This window comes from Dipodomys ordii, unplaced genomic scaffold, assembly GCF_000151885.1.
Source record: "Dipodomys ordii isolate 6190 unplaced genomic scaffold, Dord_2.0 Scaffold12, whole genome shotgun sequence".
NCBI classification, from domain to species: Eukaryota; Metazoa; Chordata; class Mammalia; order Rodentia; family Heteromyidae; genus Dipodomys; species Dipodomys ordii.
The window spans coordinates 16,155,650-16,181,982 of NW_012267228.1; the positions used below are offsets into that span (position 1 = coordinate 16,155,650).

The 26,333-nt window shown below is 39.7% G+C and overlaps 1 protein-coding gene across 1 annotated transcript in view; it reads left to right on the forward strand.

The window, feature by feature from the left end:
- The window catches only part of Suclg2 (succinate-CoA ligase, GDP-forming, beta subunit), a 245,973-nt gene extending 220,226 nt beyond the window's left edge, over positions 1-25,747 (forward strand). Inside the window, exons 9-10 of the mRNA XM_013010366.1 lie at positions 7,465-7,585; positions 24,699-25,747. Coding sequence (XP_012865820.1) covers positions 7,465-7,585; positions 24,699-24,814 — 237 coding nt within the window. The 3' untranslated portion in view covers positions 24,815-25,747. The remainder of the gene's footprint in view (positions 1-7,464; positions 7,586-24,698) is intronic.
- Positions 25,748-26,333: the final 586 nt, after the last annotated feature.

Here is a 26,333-nt window from a genome sequence, read left to right on the forward strand (position 1 = left end):
TGTGTGTGTGTGTGTGTGTGTGTGTGTTTAAGAGAGCTGGTAGTAGAAATTTGAATTCAGGGCTTTGTACTTGCAGATATTCTACTACTTGAGCCACTCCTCCGACCTATCATTCAATAAATCTTAATCCTCTATGGGATTTTTCTTATTCTTATGAGAAAATAAGTAAGGAATAGAAGAAGAGAATAGGTAAATTAAAGACAAATTAGAATCAGTTCTATAAGTTCACCCTGTCCATTCTCACAAGTCAAGCTGAATGGACATTTGGCCATTTGTCAAAATACTGTTCCTAGCAGTTTCACCCATCAGATGTTATTTCCATGCTATTACTAACAAGGGTAGAATAAAATGGTTGGGCTTACTTTGATTGATGAATGTGGACCACCAGTTGCTTGTATTTCGGGTGGTATTTAAGATAATTCCTTTTCATTCTGATATTATCAGTTTGGCTTGTAGACTCAATGGAAGAAGCTCTTAAAAGGAAATTTAAATGGCAGAGGGGAGTGTATTTAGAATTTTTCAAGAAATATTTTTATATGACATTAATAGCTGTTTTTGGACTATACCAGTTGCTTTAACGTAAGAATTCTAGCAGTTGAATTTGTACTAAATAGATAAATGAGTGTGTGTGTGTGTGTGTGTGTGTGTATACATATATGCACCTGGTCCTTACTTTGAAAGCTACCTATCTGTGATTTGAGCCACCTTCAGAATGAAAATATTTGAAAAATAAATTTCTCCTACTGAATATGTATAGACTTTTTTCCCTTGCTTTTAGTACAACTATATTGTATGCAACTATGCATGGCATTTACAGTGAATGAGGTATTTTAGATAATCTAGAGATGATTTAAAATGTACAGGAGGACATGGATAGGAATATGCAAATGTGTCATCTTATATCCATGACTTGAACAGCTATGGAGAGTGATACCTGCCAGAGCAAGGGCCATGGAGAAGAGCCTGAAACCAGTCCCCCATGATATGAAAGGGTGGCTGCACTTTCAGACTTCAGGTCCAAACCAAAGAGATAAGAGCAAACCTGAGCAGCTCCTTCAGATTTCAGCAAAAGGCAAATCTGGTCCCAATTGAACTGAACTGACGGTTTATTTGTACGATTACAACAAAGCCTGAGATTGAATTCCTCACCTGAATCACTTCCTTATTGACTGAATCCGTTCAGACTTCTCTCTAATTTAGCAGAGTATTTTTGCACAGAGTGTTTTTTATTAAAGCCAGGCATACAAACATCAATTATCTAAGCTACATCTAATTTCCTTCACCATTTATTTTCTTTCGTTGGTTGCCAGTGGATTAAAAGACATGATTAGAATTCAGCAGGAAAATAAAAACAACAACAAAAGAGAGAAAACAGATGCTTAAACAAGAGCAACACTGTTCAGAATTAAAATAACTTGTGGTTAAAAAATGAAGGAAAAAAAACAGCAGTAGTCCTTATCTTGACTAATGCAAACATGCTTGATTGATTTTTATCAGCCTGATGCTTACTGCAGTGGGACTAAATTAGCATGCCAAATTAGAATATGCAGAGACAAACCTCATCACTGCCTTGCTGTGCTGCATGTATATGTTATAGTATATTTAATGCAACATAGTACTTAACTATTTGTGTAACCATGGTAAAATGGTTGTCCTCTGGCAGGGTTTCTGTTAATTTACTTCTAATATCAGAGATGCAAAGAAAATAAAGCAACAGTTTTGTAGATATATAAAAGGTGCAGACTTTTTTTTCTTTCAAATAATAGCATTAGCATTGGAATGGGCAAGGTTATATAACAGTCCTAAGTGTTGTCACTGAGTGCAGAAAAATGATTTAGCAAAGACAACTTAAGGTCTGAAGAGTACTGTGACAGAAATATTAAATGAGGGAAGGAAGGAGAAATGGTATTGCTCTTAAAATGAATTTAAAGATAGCAAAACCAAATCATACCTATCTCAGGAGGTAGCCAATCTGTAGACCAAACTGGCATCATGGTTGTTTTTGTAAATACATTTTTTTAAACATATCTACACTCCTACATTGACATACTGTCTGAGACTACATTTGTACTGCAACAAAAAATGTTGTGTAGTTGTGACAGCCTGATTCACAAAGTCCTGAAGATTTATTGACTGGCCCTTAACAGAAAGGCAACAGATCTGGTGTAAATCACTAGCTGCCGCCGGTAAGACTGTCCGCCTGTTCCAGACTGCCCTGCACATGGTACTTACAGTAGAGCAGACATTGGTTTGAGCTAGAACTAGAGTTCAGTGTTAACCACCCTGAACTCTGAGCCTATGTCTATAAAGTGGAGGCAATAGTCTTAGCTTACATGGTTATATAAATATACTATATGTATTGAATAAATGTTCATTCCTCGCCTGGCTTCTTTGCAGTCTGTGTAGGGTCTGAAGCCACAATCCTCTCAAACTCACGCCCCATTAGCTGGCATTACTTGGCCCCAGGGGAGCCCTTTTCACTCTACTACTCATGCCTAGCATTTGATTTTATTCCAGATTTTCAGAGACATTGGCTCTGTTCTGTCCCTTGGCCTTTTCCTTTGAATCTTGAGATTCTCTTCCCCGCCTCTTAATCTATGTGGCCTCTTCCTCTTCCTGACAGTTCTTCAGACTTTTGATTTATTGGCTGAGATCTTGTGCAGACCATCACTTAAATGTCTCTTCATACAAGAGGCCCGCTCTAAGCACCTAATTTTAATGTGAGTCTTGTGCTGTGGCTTTAATTCGTATCCAGTCTTTCCTTCATCTTCATAACTGTTTGTTGTATCAGATGCAGATGTGGAGCTTTTTTTTTCTTGCCAGTTTTACCATCTTTCTTGCCACTCTAGATACCGAGCACATTCAGTGGTTCAGCGTGCCTATCTCAGCGTAGGTCCTCAAGAGTATATACTGAGTATTGTATACTGAATATTTGTGTTGAGCAGTCTGTGTTTGCATTTAATGAAAGGGAATTGACAATATTAAAGAAAAAGAATTGAATTTTTGAACCCGACAACATGCTGTCTGCATAATTTGGCACAAGATGTTTTTTGTTTTTAAGTTTTGTTTGTTTGCTTGCGTCTGTTTTCTCATCCACCAAATGGGATAGGTAGCATGTACCTCACATGCTTAAGGATAAGTGAGCTATCTTAGTAAATGAGATAATTCAAAGTATACCCAGTATTATTGGGCCTCTGGTTTACTGCTCTGAAGAGCATTTGATAGTAGATAAGCTGACACCTCCTCTTATTTTTGATAATCTCACTTTTCTTATTTGTTAAACGTGGATGACAATGATACCAATCTCATATGACACTGGTATCAATACATATAACAACAAGAATACAACTGAGAAAACTGCAATATAATATATATATATATATTGTTTTGTGATTGTTATTTTGTTGATTCTTAGTTGTAGACATTTTCCTGAAGAATATATATTCAACTTAAACTTATACAAATTATTGGCTCCCTTGAAACTCATGCTCCTATGTACATGTGCTATAGGCCACACCTTTTCATTATTTGTCTGAATCCACCTCTGTGGTGGAATTCACCTAACATGAAGCCACATCATGTGCATTAATTCATCTGAATGGAGTCCTTCTATTCATCAGATATGTCAAAGGATCTGTGCTGCAACAAAAGGCTTTTTAGTATTGGTTTTTGTTGCTTTGTTTATTTGGGGCTAAGAGGGGCTTGACAAGTAGCAAAGGCTGTAGCTTTATTCATTTTGAAGTTCATTCTTTACCCTTAGTTGTGGACTGAAATTTGGAGCTAACGTGTTGCAAAGCCAAACATGTGGGAACATTTGAGAAACCTGTGTTTGGGCAGCCCAACCACCTGCACAGCTATCATGGGTTGCCGCAGACTCAGTGCAGATGCAGCTGTCTGGGACTTGGGGACCTGATCTGAAACTGGCACCTTAACTGCCCCATTAGATGATCTTTACTTTTGTGAAACAGTAAATAGCAACCCTTATAATTCTCGCCTGAGAAATCGAAAAAGCTTCTGTCTTAAAAGCACTCAGGGAGCTTCTGGGAGCCTCTTGGAGCACTTACACAGATCTAGCACTGCTCCCTCATCATTCTCCTTGCCAGAGAAAAACAAAACAAAAACAACAATTAAAAGTTGCTCTTGGTATGAGAAGGGAACAGCAGTTAGTGGCTTTTAAAATGAATGGCCATGTGAGACATACACCGAATATCTGACATGCTTTATAAATGCTAAATAATAATGATGATAATGTCATAAGGCTTTCAGTTTTAAACTGTCTTAATTTTATTCTCAGTTTGAGATTGAAAATGATAATAGTTAATTATAGAAATTGGCCCAGAGTGAAGCCTTAAATCAGATTTTCATTAATGCATGCTTGCAGCAAATTACTGCATAGTGGGAGAGAAGACAGGTGGCAGTACTCTCATGGGGGGTTTCACTACTCTAGAGGTGTTTTTCCTGTCCCTGTGGGGCAGGGCCCTGTGGGGCTGGAGCAGTCCACCCTCCTGACCTGTGTTACTCTTACAGAAATCCTGCCTTGCTAGTCCATCTCTCCTCCTTTATCACAGCTTGTTTTATGTTGCTACCACACTTATATTTTTCCTCTATCTCCTCTTTCTCCTTATCTTTCCCTCCCTTTCCTTCTTATTCTCTTTCCCTTCCATGTTGTTGGACACAGGGTCTCACAGTGAGATCCAGGCTGATTTCAAACTTACTATCTAAAGTGCTTGGATTGCAGGTGTGTACCACTACACTCTGCACTTGTGATCTCTCTCTGTTGCTCGCTCTCTATCTCTCTCTCTCCCCTTTGCACATGGTTGCTTTATATTTCTCACTCTTTTTCACATACAGTCTTCTCTTTGTCCCTATATCACTGTCCTAACATGCACACACTGCTTCTCAGGGAAACTACTCTCAAATGTTGCCTTCACCCAGCTCTGGAAATGGAAGGAATATGCTAAGAGTGCTGCCTTCTCATCCTGGGGCTCTAAGGGTACATTCTACTCCCTGCCGCACCTCAGGTTACTTTCTCCTTCAACCTGTTAGTTCCTCCATGAGCTATGGTGGATGTCAGTTCTGTGGTCGTCCTGTTTGCTCCCTTCTCCCTAAGATCTGTGAATTCACCACCAGCCCAAGTGGTTAACTGACCTTTAGGTACAAGTTATTGTATGAAGAACATCTATTTTTAATGTTAGAGTCTCATTAAACACAGTGATATACTGTATTTAATCTCTTACAAAGAAAGAGTCTCCCTGAGAGGCTCATGGAAACTAACACCCATGAGGCAACTCCAGAACCACAGGTTGTATTTGATGCTTCCCCAGGAAACTCACCCTGGTAGCAGAAGTCAGTCCCAGGGTCCCAGGCATGTTCATTCTCCTCATCCTCTTCCCTTCCTCCCCCAACTCTCCCCCCGTCAGGTTAGGTATATTCCCAAGTCTGTGTATAGTATAACTACTTTCAGAGCAGTCACACAGTTTTAGATAGATTAAGCATAGTAACTCCTAACTCCTTCTAACTTAATGAGAAGGGCAAGTGTCTGTGAGAAGTTGACATCTGAACTTGCCCTTAAAAACTGTGCACTTGGAACTTTGTAGAAGTGTAGGAGCACCAGTGGGGGCCTTCCTGGAAAGCGTAGTTCTCTTTCACAAACTTAGTTAGCCTCAGTATTCTCCTGTTTCTAGCTCAAACCCTGTGGAGTCATTATTGCTGTGTTTTTCCTTCTATTGTTCTGGCAAGTTCCCCTCTGCCTGACTGTTACTTGGAAACTACTGTTGTACTGTACCTCCATGCTAACAGCATTTAATAGCTGCCATTAGGAAGCAAACTTCTGCTTACCAGTTGGCCTGCTGTGAATGGTATTGGGAGGTTTCATTTTTGGAAGTAGTCCCAATTCCTAACTGGCTTGAAAAATATTGTTCATTTCGCTTATTTTTAAGACCTTGCCTTTTTATTAAACATAGTACGTTTGTGTTTCTGTTATATTCTACTTCATCATGGTTGCAATTTTCTGGAAGAGGTTTTCTTCCTTACTGTATACTTAGCCTGCCCACTTTTGTCACTACCCACTCAATAAAGTCACATATAAATATCCATTAAGTACATTTAAATTTACTCACTAACCATTTTACTTGAGTCATCTTCCTTAGGCCTTTTTTTTTCTTTTTCTTTTTCTTTTTCTTTTTTTCCTTTTTTTCTTTTCCTTTTTTTTCTTTTTTTTTCCTTAGGCCTTTTAAAAGCCTTCTAAGATAGGAACTGTTTCTCATTCTGCAGATGAGAAACCATGGCTTAGCAGTCAGTCAACATGGATGAATAACCAATAGTCAGTCTAGAGAGCTTACCATTGCTGCATGTTGGCTAGGAGGTCATGAGTGTCTCCAAAGGTTTCTTCCATTAGAGGTCCAGACCCATTTGAAAGATTAGGGTTCTGGGAGGGATCAGAATAAAGAATGAGAAGAAATGTAATAGCATTTTCTGAACAGTTAAGTGCTCTTCAAATCTAACAATTTCTCGTGCTGTTTATAGTTATTTTAGCACATTGAAACAACACCATCTAAAAATGGCATGCAACACATACATATATACTTTGCAATTAGTGCAGCATAGCTTAATTGTGATTCTATTGTTGAAACTTTGATGCCTTGAGCTTGATGAATAGCTGTTTTCTGTGGGTGTTATCAATTAATCTAGGTAATGAATTGTCTTCATTATCTTATTCTTTATGTTAATTATACGGGATTTTCTTATACCTATTTATCAAGTCAAGACAAGTACAAGTTTTTTGGGCTAACATGGTTTTGAATATGGAATATGTACAAAGAAGTTAGCATGCTGGGTGTAAATTTACATTTCTGACAAATTTCAGTCAGTAGCTTGACTTTCTTTATATTTTTACTATGGTATGAGCCATATCTTTATTTGGGGATAATGCTTTTAATCAAATAGGTTTTTGTCTAAGATAATCAGATTATCCCGGTTTTTTAAGAATGTACCCTTAGCATATCAAAGAACTGTTGGAATCCTAGCCTATTTATACAGAGCAACAAATGATAACTTTTTAAATTTTGAACTGTTCATGTACTGAAACAAATAAGGAAATTTAAGTGACATTATGGACAAAAGGCTTACAAGTGCATCAAATTTTAAATGGCATTATTCACAAGAAATAAACACCAGTTCCAGATAACAATATTTTAAAGATGCAGAAAGCAGCATACATTAGATAAATGAACAGTAATTGAATTTGAGTTCTAAAGGGTTATTGATAGATTAATATGCAATGTCTTATATTGTTATTTATTCATTACTCAATTTTAACTTTCCTAACATGCTCTTATTTTTATTCAGTTTTATGTTCATATAAAAATTTTTAAGTCTTTAATTTTCTCATTTATTGCCTTTAGTTATCTTTCAGACTCTTAGCTGCCAACATTTTGATCGACAATTTCCTATTGTTGATTTCAGGTTGAAGCCATTCTTGTCAATATTTTTGGTGGTATTGTCAACTGTGCCATCGTTGCCAATGGGATCACTAAGGCCTGCCGAGAGCTAGAACTCAAAGTGCCCCTTGTGGTTCGGCTTGAAGGTAAATCTCAGTGAACTTCCAGTATCCAGTGTCCCTTCTGCAAGGTCATATGTCCCATATATTACATTCACTATCTTTCTGAGGTAGCATGGGAAACACTGACTGTAAAATATGTACAGCAAGTTAGCATGCTGTGGTTAAAATGGATATATTTAAAGGTCTCTGAGTCCCCATCAGATTCCTGTAGCTGTTCAGGAATGACAGCCAATACATTTTCAAACTTACTCCAAATGCATCCTCTTCTGTAGTGAATCATTTTATGAGATATATATTCTTAGGGGTGGGGGGAACCCTCAAAGAAATGCAACTCCATAAGCTTTTCATGGGAAAGCAATCAATCATAAACATTTTGTTCCTAGAACCTCTTGTTGAAGTTGATGACCCTAAAGGTCTTTTGTTGATGCTGAGTTATAACAGCCAAAATTAATTTGGTAACATATGACTTGGAATTTGAAAAACATTTATGAATTCATTTTTATATAGTAAAGTTTTATTTTCTATAACTTACACATAAAAATATTATGTATTTGGTAGTCCCCTTCTAATCATTGGGATATATTCAAGCATTGAAGTTACAGATATAAAAAACTGCTACATATACTGTTATTTCTACATTTACGTACTTATGATAACATTTAATTTATAAAGTATACACAGTAAGAGATTAACAATAACATCTAGAAACAAAATAGGACAATTATAACATTATAATATAATGAACGTTACATGAATGTTGTGATATCTTTCTCAAAATAATTAAGACAGTATATTTAGGGCTGGGAATGTGGCTTAGTGGTAGAGTACTTGCATAGCAGGCATGAAGCCCTGGGTTCAGTTCCTCAGTACCACATAAACAGAAAATACTGGAAGTGGAGCTATAGCTTGAGTGTGATAGAGTTCTAACTTTTGCAAAAGAAGCTCAGGAACAGTGCCCAACCCCTGAGTTCAAGCCCCAGGACTGGCCAAAAAGAAAAGACAGTGTATTTAGAATATAGTGGAGACCACAGGTAAAACTGATACTGTGGAAAAGAGAAATCACAGATCAGAGAAGACTACACAGTATTATATATCATGAAAATTAGCTACTTCTTTAAAATTTTTGTAAGTTGATGTTCCTTTTTAATGCTTTTGTAAATCCTTGTTCTATCTAGCTTGATACCTGTTTTGTATTCTATTTTAAAACATCACTTTGTGTGACTACACATACTTTACATACTTTTAACCAGAGATATATGTATTTGGAAGTGAAAGGAGTATTATGTTGTGTTTTTCTGAGGCAGAATCTCAGTGTGTACAGTCCATAATAGCCTTGAATTTGCTTAGTAGCTCAGGCTGAGATAGAACTTTGGATCTTGTTTCAGACTTATAAGTGCTGAAATTACAGGTGAGCAGCATCACACCAACTAGAGGGAATTCTTAGTAAACTCTTGATATAATTATGAATTTTCTTTTTTGGTATTACACTAAAAACATAAACTAAAGTAAACATCTACAGATATTTGTCTGAATATTAAAGATTTGCTTCAGTGTAGAATCTGAAATTTCAATGAACTTTTCATATTCCATTGTTCTTTCTTAAACATTAAATGGATTTTACTAATGAATGATTCATAATATGAATTGATTATTTTTTAAAATTCCAATTATACAGATTTTCAAAAGCGTGGCATATTTAAAAAAATAGAATGCAAAAGTATCCACACTTGCTAATATCACCATTTTCAACAGAAAATTCTTCTAAATGGTGGGAAGCTGTCAGGTCCACAGTGGCAGATGCAAGTTTTCAAGAACTTGAGTTTTCATCTTAATGTGTAAATTTTATCTTTTGTCACCCTTGGAGTGATAGATTCACCGCACTCATTTTTGTGAAAATACTCAAAACATAATGTAGTCTGAACAGGTATCATATGTCAGTCTTTCCAAATAAACTCAATTTCCTTGGAAAAGAGGGGAAATTGGCTCATACTCCAACAGGTGCATTGACATCTCAGCAACCAACATAATTCAGGACACAGTAGAGGTGCTATCGTGTAGCCTTCTCATTTGTTTATGGAATGCAGTGGAAATTATATAAGGGTGGTCTAATAATATTCTTACCATTCATCACTTTCACCTGGCAATTTTTTTATTGAGAATATGTGGTAGTGAAAAATACAATAATTACTATACAGTTAGTCTGGTGTTTTGGCTTTGGTTCCTTGGTTACAAACAGCAATTTTGCCTACTGTTTTTTTTTTTTTTTTTTTTTTTTTTTGGTCAGTGGTGGGGCTTGAACTCTGGGCTTGGGCACTATCCTCAGCTCTTCAGCTCAAGGTGAGCGCTCTACTGCTTGAGCCACAGCACCACTTCTGGGTTTCTAGTGGTTTATTGGAGATAAGAGTTTCACAGACTTTCCTTGCCCGGGCTGGCTTTGAACCGTGATCCTCAGATCTCTGCCTCCTGAGTAGCTAGGATGACAGGCGTGAGCTACCAGCACCCGGCCCTACTGTTATTTTTTACCCCATCAATACAAATGCCAACACAATAGTAATTATTACAGAAGCCATATTTAATAATTAACAGTAATTATTAAATTGCTACCATCCCTGTGAAAATATCTCTGAAAATTTCTCACATGCAAAGAAATGAAGAAACCTTTTAGTATGAAAACTATGCAAAAGTTAACCACATAGCCACTAAAACCAGATTACAATAGTCAAGCAGTCTCAATGAGGGCTGAATTTTCAGTATCATAGAAATCTGCCTCACTTTTTTCTTTAAAAATAGAAAAAAAATTGCTTAGTGTTCCAGAAGTATCAAATGACCCCTCTAATTCCTGGGGGTACATATAATAAAGTATGAAAGAAAATACATCCAAGATTATCTTTCTCAATAATCTCTGCTAGTGGTGTCAGAAGTCTGTCTGATATACTGAGAAAATGCTTTGAAGTGTCTAAGTTAGAATTGCATCTTTGAAGTAAATGTTCTTCCAAGGTGTATGTCTATGTTTTTCTTAATTAAGTATTATATTAATAAATACCACGTGCAGTTCATTGAGGTCTAGACATCAAGGAAGATGAACAGAAATATAAAAAATTAGCTTGAGAAATGAGACAAAGAAAAGCAAAAATTGACAGCATAAGACAACATATAAAACATTCATAAATGCTTGCCTGAAGAGGGCTGATTCTGTGTTTGTAAGTGATGCCATTGGGATCCAAGACAGCCACCACCAGACTTGTTTGCTGAGAAAATATATTCTGTGTTCTGGAGAAGTTAATATGATGACTCAAGGCAATATTTACATATATCATATATCATAATCCTACTCACCTTTTAAAACTTATGCAATACCGAGTACTGTCATTATTGTAGATTTGTTGATCTAAGTTTCCAAGTTGATAATGGAGAGATAAATAAGATGTGAATTATTGAAAGGAGTGAGGAAGGAGTTAGTTGGTAGAGGATCACATGAAGGTCATCCTCTATACCTAGGAGCAGCAACTTTTAGGACCAGAACAGTGGTAAACCTGAAACTCAGGACCTAAGATAGATTTAAAGGCTGAGCTAGAGCAGGTCATATCTGTAGCAATGTGTATGGCTAAAAGAGCACAACAGGAGAATTGAGTTGTTAGTTGGGTCTACAAAAACAAGTACAATCTAATACCCACATAAAGATTAACAAATTGCCACACACAGGTTAAAGTGGAGGAGAGAAAGAACAGAGAGAAAGGAGAGGAAAGAAAAAGGAGACTTGTAAATTTTAAATCTAAAGACCAGAATTTTGATGGCAAAGTTTTTGGGCCTGGGAACTGAAAGGAATGGGTGAGAGCTACCGTTAGGGTGTGATGGTACCACCAACATCTGAAAATGAGGTATGATAGAAAAACTTCACCAGAGTTTGAATTAATCAGCCCGGACTATCACTAACACTGATTAAGTGCTTTTCTAAGTTTCAGATCCTCTGCCACATGTCTATAGAGTCTGAACAACTGTGTCATTTTTAATCATCAAGATAACAAACATTTCAAAAGCCAGATGGCATGTTTGGTTAGTAGTGTCTATTTCCTGTAAATGAAGAAAACGGCCCCACTTGTTTATTCCCTGACCATGTGGAAAACCCAGCCTCCTGGCTTAAGTCTAATCCATTCACCAGCCAAATTTTAAAGACTATTGTGCACATACATGATGAGAAAAGTTTTGGACAGTAAGTCATACTTAATGTGGTGGGACTTCACCAAGTTTTTGTTCTCCTCTCTATAACAGTTCTTGCTCAAGAACAAATTACCTAGAAAGAGATGTTTTCTTGAAATGTATATAATGATTCCTGATGCTGGTGAAAAGTTTATGTGTAATTATTTACAACTTTGCATAGACAGTGTGAACACGTGTTCTAGACAAAGCTTTACATTTTATCCAGATGCTTTTTTAGTTCTGTATAAGAATCTGCCAGTGCCTTCAGATTTATGTTTTAGAATTTTTTTCTTATTTTTTATTCTGCTTAATTCTGTAGCAAATTTGCTTGAGGAGGAATTTGTTGTTCTCTCAGGTATTCATTATGATTCCAAGTTGAGCTCATAAAAAATAATAACAATGATAAACCTAGATAGTTTGTACATTGAATCCCATTTCTTCTAGCCATCTTCTCGGTTTAATTTTTTTCCATCCAATACCAGAAGATTTGTTTCATCAGTATAAATATTTTGGGTCTTTTACCAAATATCTTTAAAATAAAGAGTCCTGCCCACTTCATTATCATGCATGCAGTCACTAAGAATGTGATCATGTTGTGTCTTTTACTTCACTGACAAGTTGCCAACTCCTCTTTCAGTGGACAATTCTGTATCCTTACTCTCCAAAACACTTACACACTGGAGCCACAACTAAAGGAATGCAAATCTGTTGTGCTTCTTAGCATGGGTACAGTGAGATTGCTACATGGTACTTTGGTCTGCTGAAAGAGAGAAAGAAACTCATGAATATTAAAGCTGCAACAAGCAACCCCAGAGCTTTCAACTGTGTCTGTCCACTTGGCAGCTATCCCTTCTGCAAGCCTCCAATCATGCCAGGGTGTGAGCCCACAGATAAGAGCAGAGATGATGCTTTTGTCTCCCATAAAAAAGGCAGCATAGTAGATGAACTGCAGCTAAGCAGCTCTAAAACATTTTTATGCCCAGTGTGGAAGCCCTCCATTTGTTACTGAAGCCTGGGATAAACAAAGGACAGTGCTCTTCAGCAAGTTGGGGGATGGACCCAGGCAGAGTAAACACAGATGCACAGCAGAGGCAAGACCCTGTTCTGGGCCTGGTGTATGTCTCAGTTGTTTGTTTCCTGTATGTGCTTTGTGCCATCTTACGTTTTCATCTTTTCTTCTTCCTAAGCCCTGTCCCCTTGTGTAGTGGGCTATTCCCCACCAGCACCCCTGGTCTATCTGAGTGCATTTTCCCTTGTGCACTGTTCCTGTCAGTGCCTTTACTGCTCCCATCAGTGCCTGCCTTTTTCTCTCCATGTATTTGATTCTCATTCTCCTTTATTTTGCCATCCTCTGTGTCCCTATTTCCTGAACATTTCTTACTCATCACTTTGTTGTCTGTCTCACTTGCATCTTGCCTGCATCCGGTTGCTACATGGACGCGTCCTGCTTGGGACCTGTTTGACTGCCTAGTGAACATCTCATGTCTCCTCCCTTTAATTGCTAGCAACTTCCTCTCTTTTCCCTATGGCCCTCCTTCCCATTCCTCCTGGTGCTTACTTCTTCATCAGCTGAAACCACATGAGACTTGGCCTTTCCTTGGTCTGCTGAAAGAGAGAAATTGATAGACACATCTCAATGTTGGACCTTTGCCACCCTCATCTTCAGACCAGGCTTTAAAATCCCTAACATTTAGTCTGGAGAAAGCTTTTATAGGTCAAAATTTTAGTTTGCTAGCTACTCAGGAGGCTAAGATCTGAGAACCACAGTTTGAAACCAGCTCAGGCAGAAAAGTCCATGAGACTCATCTCCAACTAACCACCAGAAAACTGCAAGTGGTGCTATGGCTCAACATGGTAGAGTGCTAGCCTTGAATGAACAGAGCTAGGGATAGCACCCAGGCCCTGAATTGAAGCTCATGACTGGCACCAAAAAAAATTAATTTGTAGGATGAACAATGTGTTATATTAGGCACTTTATATTTTCATTTCCCCTTTAAATAGATCAAAATTTCTACCAAGTTGAGTGTGCAGACAAAGCCTTCTAGCTCACCTTAAGAAGGTAGTTGTTGCATGGTTAGGCTTCCTGTAAGGAAAATACCTTCTGCCTGATGAAGTTTTTTGGTTGTTTTTGGGTGAGGAGGGAAGGGTGATGGATTGTAGGCAGAATGCAATGAATAGTTGACTCTCTGACCTCTATCACATAATGGAGGTTTATTACAAGCTTCTGATATCATTGAGCCTAGAAGCCATGAGACCTTTCTTTTTTCTTCCCTCACCCTTTTGCCTTAATACTCTTTCCTGGTGACTCTCCCCCTTTAGCATACTTTAGCTAGTGAGCTTAGTCTGTCTTTTGTAGTGGCCAGTTTAATTAGTTTACCCAGAAGCTACCACTTTGTTGGACTCAGCTTGTCTAACCAGGTTGTGTTGATAGGACCCTGCAGAGTATCCAACAGATTATTATCCACCAGAATTCTTGAGAAATTAAACAAAAAATTAAGCAGAGCAAAATAACACCTTCATTACTGATCAAAAGTTCAAGGATATAGCTGTCAACAGAGAGCCAAGATGTAGGCAGCTTGCACACCCACACACTTCAATGAGCCTCCTACCCTCTGAAAAGAACCCAGAGAATAGATGACCCAGGTGTTCTCTACACAGCATGGCCCTAAAAGGAAAGAGTTGAACTCTTCATGCCAAGTGTCTCTAGATGCTCTAGTCAAATGTCCTCCACCACCACCTTTCCCAGTTGGAGCCAACAGACCAGGAATATAACAGGATTGTGCAGCAAATTCATGACAGCCCCTCTGCATGGGAGGAAGCACCTACACCCCCACAATGCCCTTGGTCAAGGTCACCTAGTCAAGGCAGTGGCCATTCATTCAAGAATACCTGTGCTGACTCCCTGATTAGCAGCTGTATCTATGGCTGTTAATACTAAAGTGGGCTCTAGAATGTGGTAGGTATCAGGATTTGCCTGTCCCAAGCCATGTCTTTTAACACTGGAACTGTGCTGTCTGCCCTCCAGGTATTGTCTGAGTGACCAGTCAGTTCATTTCTTCAAGTCTCAGTTTCCTCATGAAACACTCAAGTGTGATATTTGAATAGTCTTCAGAAAAAGAGAGCACCTTGCTATCAGGGAAGAGACATACAGGTAGATTTAGTCTGTAGTATTTTATAGGTGATAAGTATATCTTGCCAATTAGATTTTTCCAGAGCATGCCACTTTGAGGCTGTCTCTGATCAGAATTATTCGAGCAGAAAGGCTGATAATGTTTTGGAACCTAGAAATCAAATAGCTTTCATCTCATGTTACCTTTCAAGGTTATTGGCAGTGGTTGCCTAACATGTTGTGCCAACAACAATTGTGAAAGAATATCCTAGCTCAGTAGAAAAGAGTTCCAAAATTATGACTCTCCATTACAAATATCAGAAAGGAGGTTAGGGGGGAGTTGAGCCAAGTCTATGCCACTGTTGATTCAAAGAGATCATAGAGTGGATTTTTCTCACCTAGAAATACAGCTTCTCTTGTGTCAGGAGTGGAAACTAAAGTGAGGACTTCAAACAGAGAAAGTACCAAATTAGTTAATTTCTTATCTTCTACTCAGCCTTTCTGTTACAAGAATAAACATTTGGATTGTGTAGAGCAAAGATCTGCATTTTGTTTTTAATACAGAGCCAGATCTTTGGGCTTTGAGGACCATATATTCCCTATTGTAATTACTCAGCATTCCCACAGTAGTGCTGAAGCAGCCAAAGACAGCACATATGGAGATGGGCATGATTGTACCATAATAGATCTTTTTGTACACAAGCAGTAGAACAGATATGCCCCATGAACCATGGTTCAGGTCTCAGATATGTATAGGGAAGAGGGAAGCTGAAGTCCCTGTGTTGTCTATTTCTAATTCTTTCTGTCCTCAGTTTTGAAATGTCTCATGAGAATCAAGAAGACTTTAGCAGACAATATTAAGCTCGCAGAAAACAAGTTTTTCTTAATCAAAATAGTGGCAATGAGGTATGCTCAGTCATTTCCTCCACTTAAGTACAGAATCACACACAGTAATACATACACTAAGGTTATTTTTTAGATTGTGTAACAATATATGGTTTGTGTTGCTGTAACAAAATACTTGTTACTGGGTAACTTGTTGAAGTTTACTTAGCCCACAGTTCTACTAGAGCTGGCGTTTTGCTCAGCTCTGGCGAGAGCTCATCATAAATTTTGTTCTGTGGCAAAGGTGCATGTGTAGAAGACAAGGAGCAAGAGGCTGAGGAGGAGTTAAGCTCCTCAGTATAAAAACTCATTTTCAGAACTAATCCAGTCCCAGGAGACCAGCATCAATCCCTTCAGAAGGCAGAATTTACATGATCTGATTACATTCTACTAGGCCCCACTTCTTACCAGGTTTTACCAACCAACTCGGTGTCACGACACTGGGCGCCAAGATGCCAGCACGTGAACTTTGTGGGGACTTAGTTGTACCATAGCCAAATCACAGCTCTCAACAATGGAGTTCCAAAGTTAGGAGTGCCAAAGAGGTTTCATACCACCAAAATTACACTAGAAAATTTCTTAAATCACCTGTAAATTAAAGTTTACATGTATTAAAGTCCATGTGGAAGATTCAAAGGTGGCAGGAAAGTTCATGAAGATTTTAAGTGTAGGATACTTTGCCTTCTTTAAAAGAAGAGTGGAGGCAGGCCAAAAGTGGCAGAGCCCTGCCTACCATGCTCAAATCCTTGAGATGAAGGAGTGGATGAATGAATTAATTAATGATCTGGCCTACTCTTAGCAGATGATGGAGAACGGAGAATTATAAATTCCTTTTCAGAAGGTTCATTGCTTAACATTAGTTTACCTTAATGTACACATTGCATTTTTGAGAGACAACAGTTGAAACCAAAGCCCGTGCAGCTGGCATATGCTGTCAGTGAGCGTGTTTGTCTCAGTCCTGAACCTTGCTTGGGTGATCAGAAATGGGTACACTCCATTCTTTGAAATGGCTTGCTGTGACTGAAGCTGGTGACTCCTGCAGTGATAATATGAACAACCACCCCTCTCATTCCTTGGATGCTAGAATCTTCTTACCATGGGAGAAGAAATTAAGAAGGATCATGTGGACATGAGACAGTCCCATGCTCTAGTTTTCATAAAATTCAGGATATGCAAGGCACTTAGATAAGATGCTCAGCCAAGAGCAGAACCTCAAAACTACAGCGGCTTCCTCAGGTTATTCAGCTACCTGAGGCTACAGCTTGGTATGCAATTTCTACTTCATGGATAGAAATGTGGCAAAACCATAGTCACTGTAAGGAGCAGATGAGTGTTTAAGTAACAAAGAACAGTCCTAGGCTTCATAAACATTAGCTACCCTTCTTATCATTTGAACTCTTGTGAATTTGACCAAACACTGTTGGCTGCCAAGCAAGATGCTAGATGGTAGACAGAGCTGCCAATGCCGCTGGAGTTCACAGGTTATCCAATTCTAATATAATTATGAAACAAACGAGATGTGTAAGTTATCTGAACATCCTCAAGAAAATAAATACCCTATATCTGATTACTGCCTGGTAGAACAAACGGGGAGGAGCAAGGACACAGGACGGTGAATATTTGAAGAGTGATTTGCTGCTTTATAAAACTTGATTTGTTTCTACTCTGAGGAGAATAAAAAGCCTGAATTACTTAGAGCATCGCCGAACTATTTCAGGCTCTAAAAGGCCCATACTATCTATGTCACAGCTCTGAGCACAGCCATGGCAGAGCACAAGCCGCCATCATCAATCTGTAAATGAATCAGTTTGGCTGTGCTCCATGAGAACTTTATTTATGGACACTGAAATTTGAATTTCATGTAAATTTCATATATCACAAAATATTATTCTGATTTTCCCCTGACTGTTTAAAAATGTAAAAACTATTCCTAGCTCAAAGATGATACAAAACAGGGTAGATTTGGCTCAAAACCATACTTTGCAAGCCCTGACTTAGAAGACAAGAATGAGTTAGACTTGGGGTATCTCGCTGGTCATTTGACCAGAGCAAGTTCTCTAGCATCTCTGAACCTCAGTTTCCTATGTTGCTAAGAGATTTATTCTAAAGAATCCCTAGGTTTCTTCCTTCACCAATGGCCAGGCTGCATGGCTGCTGTGTGACATCAGGGAGATAAATCCAGACCAAGCCCTGCCTGTCAGGGGGGAGGGATGTGAACTCCATTGTTGAGTTTTCCTTCCAGTTCCTTCCATGCTTCCTTTAAATAGAAGTAAAACAAAGTCAGCTGCTCTGAGAAGTACAGTTCCTGATGCTCCTCATCATAACTTGTATCTCAGAAACATTTATTAAACTGAACATGTACTCAATTATGCCATTATGTTTTTAAAACAACCTTGAATTCCCAAATAGCAGTTAGAATAGCAGTTCCCAAAACACAGTTACTACATACTTTGCAAGTAAAGAATTATTTTCTTCATAGCCTTGCATAAAAGGAGGGGTTGGAGGACAGGGGCTAGCCGCACCTTTTTTTCCCAAACCCTGTCCTATCCACCACCATTATCTTCTCACATGATGAAAAGCAAAGAACAGACTTTGATAAATGTGCCTTGCATGTCTGTTCACAGCTCTCTTCCTCCACCCAGTGGAGGAAAGTCATTTGTAAAACATCACAAAGAGGTGTAGAATTTTTTAAGGTCTTTTTTTTGGGGGGGGGTGGTTCTGGTCATGGGGCCTGAACTCTGGGCCTGGGCACTGTCCCTCAGCAATTCAGCTCAAGGTTAACACTCTACCACTTGAGCCACAGTGCCATTTCCGGCTTTTTTCTTTTTTGCTTATGTGGTACTGAGGAATCCAACCCAGGGCCTCATGCATGCAAGGCAAGCGCTCTACCACTGAGCCACCTTCCCAGCCCCCTTTTTAAGTTTTTAATAATAATTGTCATTATTCATTGTGTACTATAGCAAAAGAACAAATTTCATCTTAAACTAATTCCCCTTGATTCCCCTTTGTCTTGTCATTTCACGGCCTGCAAATAGGTAGATAACTATCTAGCTGTGCCACTGGTCACCTAGAGGTATTAAGATGTGCCAAAAGGGGTAGGGGTGGGTTGGGAGGAATGGTAAAAATAATGAAAGGCATGACATTGATCAAGATGCATTGTATTCATAAACTGCTTTGTTAAATGACAACTATTTTGTACAACTACTTAAAGATAATCCTTAAAAAGGAGGGAAGGGAATGGGAAGGAAGGAAGGAAGGAGAGAAGGAGGGAAGGAAGGAAGGAAGGAGCAAGTTGCCAGAATTGGGAGTTGATCAGTCATCTGTCACATGGTTATTAAAAGTGTTGTCCTGCAGTCTCATTAAAAAGCAATGCAGCATTTAATAAACATTGGAGCATGCAGTGGCACCATTTAAATGTGGGAAAGAGATCAATTTCTTTTGTAATTGTGTGCACAGGCATAAAAACTGTCTTTGGAACACTTAATTCCAAGTCAGTTTAAAGTAGCTATGATGATTTTTATTCAGAAATGAAGTCAGGGAAAGGAATGAATTTACATATCAGCCACTGGGTGACGAAACTAGTAGTAGAGTGCTTGCCTAGTGCATGAAGCCCTGGGTTCGATTCCTCAGTACCACATAAACAGAAAAGCCAGAAGTGGAGCTGTGGCTCAATTGGTAGCGAGCTAGCCTAAAGCAAAAGAAGCCCAGGGACAGTGCCGAGGCCCTGAGTTCAAGTCCCAAGACTGGCAAAATTAAAAAAAAATCAAATAACAAAATTAACAATTAACAAATTAACAATTAACAAAAGGATTCTACAAACTAGAAAGTATTTGCCTACTGCTTCCTCTCTTTTCTCTGGCAGTGACCTGATTTTCTTTGTAACCTTTCTCAGTGTATCCCTTGTCTGGGAGGGGGAAGCAGGTGGCAGTTGGCCTGAGTGGTCACACTGTGAGCAGAGGTGTCAATAATAAGACAGAATGCTCAGAATAGATGGTGTCATAGTTAAAGAAGCTGGTGGTGTGGGGACCACTTGTCCCTACAACCTCCATTTGACAATATGTTTATTCCATTCTCTTTACATATATCTATTTTCCCATATCTGTCTCTCCCTCTTCCTCTTTTTTTCCTCCTTCCCTCCTTTCCTCCCTCCCTCTCGCTCCTCCTCTCTTCTTCCCTCTCTCCCCCTCTAAACTCTTCCCTTTCCCTCTGCTCTCAGTTACTCTTCTCCTTCCTTCTCATCTCTTCACTCTTCCTCCACCCTTCCTCCTTCTCTGATTCTCTTGCTGTCTAAATTTCCAGCATTCCTTCCATCTTTCCTTCCTGCTTTGCTTTTGGTCTGTCTTCTGTCTCTCTTTTCACCGTGTCTCTTCTGTTTTAACTCCTGCTTTAATCTCTGCCCTGCCTTCTCTCTCCCCACCTTATTCGCCTCACCCTCTATGTCTCTGTCTCCCTTTGCCTGCCTGAGTGCCTGGGCATCTCTCTTACTGAGTGTCTCTGTCTCTTCTACAAGGCTGATTTCTAACTATCACGGCATCTCTATTTATGATCCGTTTCTCACCACAGTCCTATGCCTGCTTCATATTCAACTGTTAGCATCCCTTTATGTACTGCTTCATTCTAAGCATGCTAGTATATGCTTAATAATTAAGGCTGTAATTAAAGTGTAACAGCAAGTATAATTAAAATTCACTTTAGTGGATCCTGGAATTATGAAGCAATTAGGCATTTTGACACAGCACCGGAGAAGCTGCTTAGAAGAGAGAAGGACATGTGTTTCTGGGGCACTGCTCTCTCCCTTTCTTCTCCTGGCCCTGCCACTGTTCTAGTCTTAGAAAAGGCCTGTCTTGCATGAGGCCCATGAACTGCAGGTCTGGAGAGTGGCAGGGCCTAGAGTCCTCACTGGAGGAGAGCCAGGGCACCTCCAGCTGCTCAGGGCTCTTGTCAGAGACAAAGGGGCCCTGAGCAAGGCCTCTGGAAACCAGTACATAGTCCTCTTATGTCACCTCAGGCAATTTGAGGTTTCAATTTCAACCCTGTAAGAAAGGCTGAGTTGTTGGCCCAATGCAGTGATGAAAAGGTCCATTCACACCTGTCCTCAGGCGCCTTTGTATGTGAGCTCCACTTATGAGTACTTAGTCTGACAGCAAGTATGTAGTATGTGGCAGACTTGCACAGCATTCCAGTGAGAAGGCTTGACAAAGTAAACCAAAAGTTTGGTGGGGTGAGGGGAGGCTTACTAAACCAACCCAATAAGGCCCCATCTGTTGCATGATTTTAGAAGTGTGAGGAACTCTGAAGATCATTTTAAAAGCTTAGGTTAGCTGGGAAACCAGGAGCAGAGCCATAGAAGGCATACCCAACACCATGTAACTAACTCACAACTGCTCAAGAACGCTGGGGCCAGCCCAGCAGAGAGGACAGCTGGGCTCTGAGTGCAGTCCACACCCATGGACCAAGGCCCAGTGTCTAGACATTCATGAAGGTCCAGATCATCCTTTTTTCTTTGCCCCCAGGATTAGTGGTGCTGAATGGGTGCTGCAGGGTTATTAATTAAGGAATTCAATTATTTAGGCTACCGTTTCAGGAAGAACAGCCTTTTTAAGCTATTTAGCACATACACATGGAAAGAAGCTTGGGTAAGATGGAATGAGCGTTTCTCAGAATTAGTGGAACCATGAGATAACTCAGCCCCAGGAAGAGCTGTGTGTGTGTGTGTGTGTGTGTGTGTGTGTGTGTGTGTGTGTGTGTGTGTGTGTGTGTGTGTGTGTGTGTAGGCTGTGGAGCAGTGTGTGTGTGTGTGTGTGTGTGTGTAGGCTGTGGAGCAGCAATCCAGCAGCACTGAGGAGGTCTTGATTGCTGTGTGCTGAAGGTGAAGGACACCAAGGAGCCAGGGGGGAGAGAGAGAAGAGCCTTTGGTATCTTCACTTACATCTCTGCCCTGGCACCCTGGAATACAGACAGAAGGGATTTCTAGTCCATGTCTCCATTGAGGGAAATAGAAATTCACACATTTAACTTTCATTCACCTTCTGGTCTAGAGACCAGTTCACTTCTGTGTCAGTCAGGGCTTTTGTTTCACACTCTGTCATCACTCTGTGAAAGTCATGCCTACAGATTAATGTCTAAATTCCTTAGCCTCCTGTCTAACACCTGACACAGTCTAGTCCCCTGTCCTGGTTTTCAGGCTGAGACTGGCTAAAACCTTACCAAATGAGTCAAATGCACATCAAGGTTATATTGATGAAATAATAAACTTTTAACATCTGTGTTAGTTTTCTATCCATTTGTAACAAATGATTCCTGAGCTTGACATCAGAGCAGAAGGAACACGAGTGTCTCCCAGATCTGTGATCAGGAATTTGAGTGTGGCTGACCTGCTCCTCTCATTCAAGATCACTCACAAGGCTGTCTGGCAGGGCCATGCGTGTCTCAGTGCTGACCCACAGGAGAGCTCTCTTCTAAGCATGCACACATGGTTGTTGGCAGACGCCCTTCCTCAGGGCCTCATGTCTCAGGAACTGCCGTCCAGAGGCTCTCCTTAGATCCATGCCACGTGGGCTTCTCCACAGGACAGCTCACAAAATGGCAGTTTGCCAGGGTGAACAAATGAAGAGTCAGAGCGAGCAACATGGAAAGCATGGTATTGTCCCTAGTCTCCAAAGTGATGTTCCATCACAGTGCCTATAATCTTACTCATCAGAAGCTGCACTGGGTGACACTGAAGGGGGAAAGATCATATCAGGATACGGACACCTGAAGTGGACTCATCAATTAATCATTTGAGAGCCATTTAAGGAGCTACAGATCCCAATATTTACACAACAAAGTAATGTGTTGCTCAAAGTCCTGCCAGACAGTGAACAATTGAGCAGTGCTAAAAATGCTAGGCATGCCACTAGAGAAAGCTCTTGGAGGAAATGAGTAGAAGGGGTGCTTTACTTAGTATACATTCAAGGATCACACTGAAGGAGCCATTGCCATCTTCAAAAAGATGTCTTCCAGGGTTGGCCTAGCAGACAACATTCTAGAAGGAAGACAGTACAAAAAGAGTATGGAGGTTCACACTGTACGTGTGGGCATGTTCTCTATCCATTCACATCCCACTGGCAGGAACTTTGTGATCCTGTTTAGATGAAAAGAGGGCCTGGGAACATAGTTTCTGCCTGGGCAGCAACTCCCTAGCAGCAATACTGTACTGCCCAAAAGTAACAGGAACCTTTGGGGTCAGCCGCCACATTCGCTTGGCCACTGATAGAAACAGTTGCTCGTGAATTGTTTCATTTGCTTCTGATCACAGCCTGTGTTTCATCTATACTGTCTTCATCTTACAAACAGGAAGACTGGCATATGTCTCAAAACACTTGAGATTGTGTATTACAGAGAATAGTTCAAGTCCAGTCTTTGTCCCAGATAATCTTCTATGTCACAGTTAGCCCACCTGTAAAACAAAGTCAGTGGAGTCTATCCACAGTTTTTGTGAAGGTCTTACATGCTGCATGTAAATTACTCAGCCTTATCCCTGGCATGTATTACTATGCAGAGTATTCTGCGGATAATGGACATGACAGTGTAGAGATAAAGAAATTGAGGCTTGGCTACTCTAATGATTTTCCAAACACTGCTCAGTGAATGCAAAGCCAGAGGGTGAGGGATTTCAGGTGGCATCCAGCCCACATTTGGGGGAATTGCTTTCCATTCCGGTATAAAGTACCATGAGTAAGATCTAGCAGAAGACAGAGTGCCCAGCCTCCCTTCCTGGCTGTTCTGGTGGACTCAGAGACCCAGAAGAAGCCAGGATACCTTACTTTCTCATTCCAGCTGCTTCTGTTTGACCTACTGACCAAATGCTTGTTCCTATTTGTATTCTGTGCAGTAAGGCAGGCTCCACAGCCTGTATTTCCAAGTCTTTGTTTATAAATTCTGTCTTGCCAACTGCATAAAAACACAGGAAATAAATTAAAAGGAGGATTTGATTAGACACTTAAATCACCTATTTCCCTCTGAAAGAATCAAAAGGACCCATATTAAATAGGTAATGCAGAAGCACCCTTGGGCTTGCCTGGCAATTACTACAGACCCACCAAGAATGGTTAAGAGATAGCACAGGCTGCACTGCTCCTTTTCAAGGCTGCTGCCCACTAAATAGAACAGAAGAGGACATTTGAAAGTTGCTAAGAGTCTCCAAAGCAGTGGATTCCTGTGCATGGGTGTGAAGACTTTCAAAAGTTCAATTCTCTGATCAGGTCATGACTTACAATCCTGCCTACCACCAGATCTTTGCAGCAGGACACTCTTGATTGGACGAGTCCCACATGAAGTCAACATCTTTGTGTGTGATAATACTGCAGCCATCTTCGTCTCTCTCAGTAGAAGCCCACTTTCCTCATACGAGTCCTTACTTTCATCAGCTTTAACTGGACCACAGTTTGAGGTAGACATTGCCACATAGTCTTCTCATCAGTGACCTGGATTAGAACCTGTGTTTACTTCATCTCCTGATGAAAAGCTGTGTGTGGCAGCTGAGTTGCATGACCCTTGTGGTACTCCAGTATCCACTCCAAGCATACACCTGACTGTGTCATTCTCAGGGTTTGGTGTTTTTTTTTTTTAACATTTTCTTTTGGTTCTACACAGATGAGTATTTACACTAGGGCACAAATCCAGTGCAGAAGACTTTTCTTCCCCAACATATTGGGCAAGTAATTGTGAATCTCTTTTTTGCATAACATTAAGGATAGCCCATTACTCTTTGTATAAGTGCCATAGAAAATATAGGCTTTATAATATTACTTAGTAGAAGTGAGAAGAGAAGTGTCAGCTCTGGATTACAAAAAGCTGAAACTGTTGCTGTTAAATTGTGCTAGTGTCAAGATTCCAATTGTGCAGCTTGACTCAGTACCACCTGCAGCACCATTACTCAGTGATGGTCCTTGTTCCCCTTTCTAGGAACTAATGTCAAGGAGGCCCAGAGCATCCTCAGTAACAGTGGACTCCCCATAACTTCAGCAGTGGATCTGGAGGATGCAGCCAAGAAGGCTGTGGCCAGCGTGACAAGGAAGTGATGCCTTCATTCTGCGCCCCAGGAGAAGGGATGGTTCTCTTTTCACTGTGAAGAAATGGCTCTTTCTCAGGAAAGGCTGGGGGATGAGCAAGAATCACTGTATAAAAATCTGAAATCTGACTTTTCTCAACTAAGATATCTAGGCTGCCTGAATCTGAATTTACTTATATACCTTTATAAAAACAATGTCCTACAGTTTCATACTTTGTCATGATAAGCTTGCTCATTGAGCAGGATTTTCCAACTTTGGAAGCAGTCTGTGTGGCCAAATAATGTAGGTACAGGATGAGAAGACAGATCTGGGCTCATTCACAAGAACTTTGCTGCCATTTAATCCTCTATAATAGAAAAATCACAGCCCATAAAAAAAATCTCGGGATTATATTTAACATATTAACTACCAGAAGCCAAGGTATTTGAGCAAATAGCTTTTGAACACTTCAGCAGGTTTTATAAGTTCCTATTTACAGCACACTTAGAAAATCCATAACTATTCTAAAATGTGTCTTCAAATGGAAGCTCCACATTAATATATTGTGCCTGTATTTTACCATTTGCCTTAATATTGAAAATACTGTTTACCTCACATTAAAATTGAAACCTGAAGCCTTACACAATTGTGACTTTGCAGTAAAAGATTTTAATGTCAGAACTGAGGACTACTGGCTGGTGTGAAAAAGTCTTTGTAACTAAGTCATATCGTGAGGACACAGCTCTGAAGATCACACTGTGTTCACAGTCAGAACCTTCTTTCTCATCCCTCACCCCCACTACCAGCTTGTGGCAGAAAATTAAGAAAATATAATGGAGGCGAATGCAACTTGTTTCCATAATGTCCATTTTGTGGTGGAAAATTTGTTAGACTTTTCTTTAAACTTTGATAAATTTTTATCTATATCCAAATTTAAATAAAATTATGTTTTATAAGCTCTAAGACATGTGTGTGTGTATGTGTATATGTGTGTGTGGTTTTCAGTCAGTTTTATTCTGAAACAAGTTTTCTCTAATTAGGTCTTTGTGCTTTAGGCATAGCTCTAAAATTAGAAAATCTCAGTTGTCCTGGGATTATTGTGTTCCCTCTCGAGACATTTTTATAGCAAAATACAATTCAATGAAAGAATAAATGTTTGGTTTAATGAAGAAGCCTAAGTGACTGTCTCAGGTTTCTTACAGATATTACATCAGTCTGTACAGTACCCAAGGAAATACACTGGCATGATCTCCCATTTAATGGGATAAGTCGCCATCACTAATAAATTTCCTTTCAGTGCATCAGCATGTACCAGTAATACTTGTTTGTTAGTTTGTTATTGACTTAAATTGTTCCCATAAATTTCACATTACCTTCCCCACTTCCCAAGTCATGACCACATGTAAGACAAGCAGCAGAGGGACAGAGGGGCAAGTGATAAATGGTTTTATTTATTAAATGTTCCATCAATAGTACACTGCCTCAGAGAAAGAGATTGAATAGTTAGTTTTTCCTTAAGTTCAGAGGGATGGAAGACTGATCTCATATA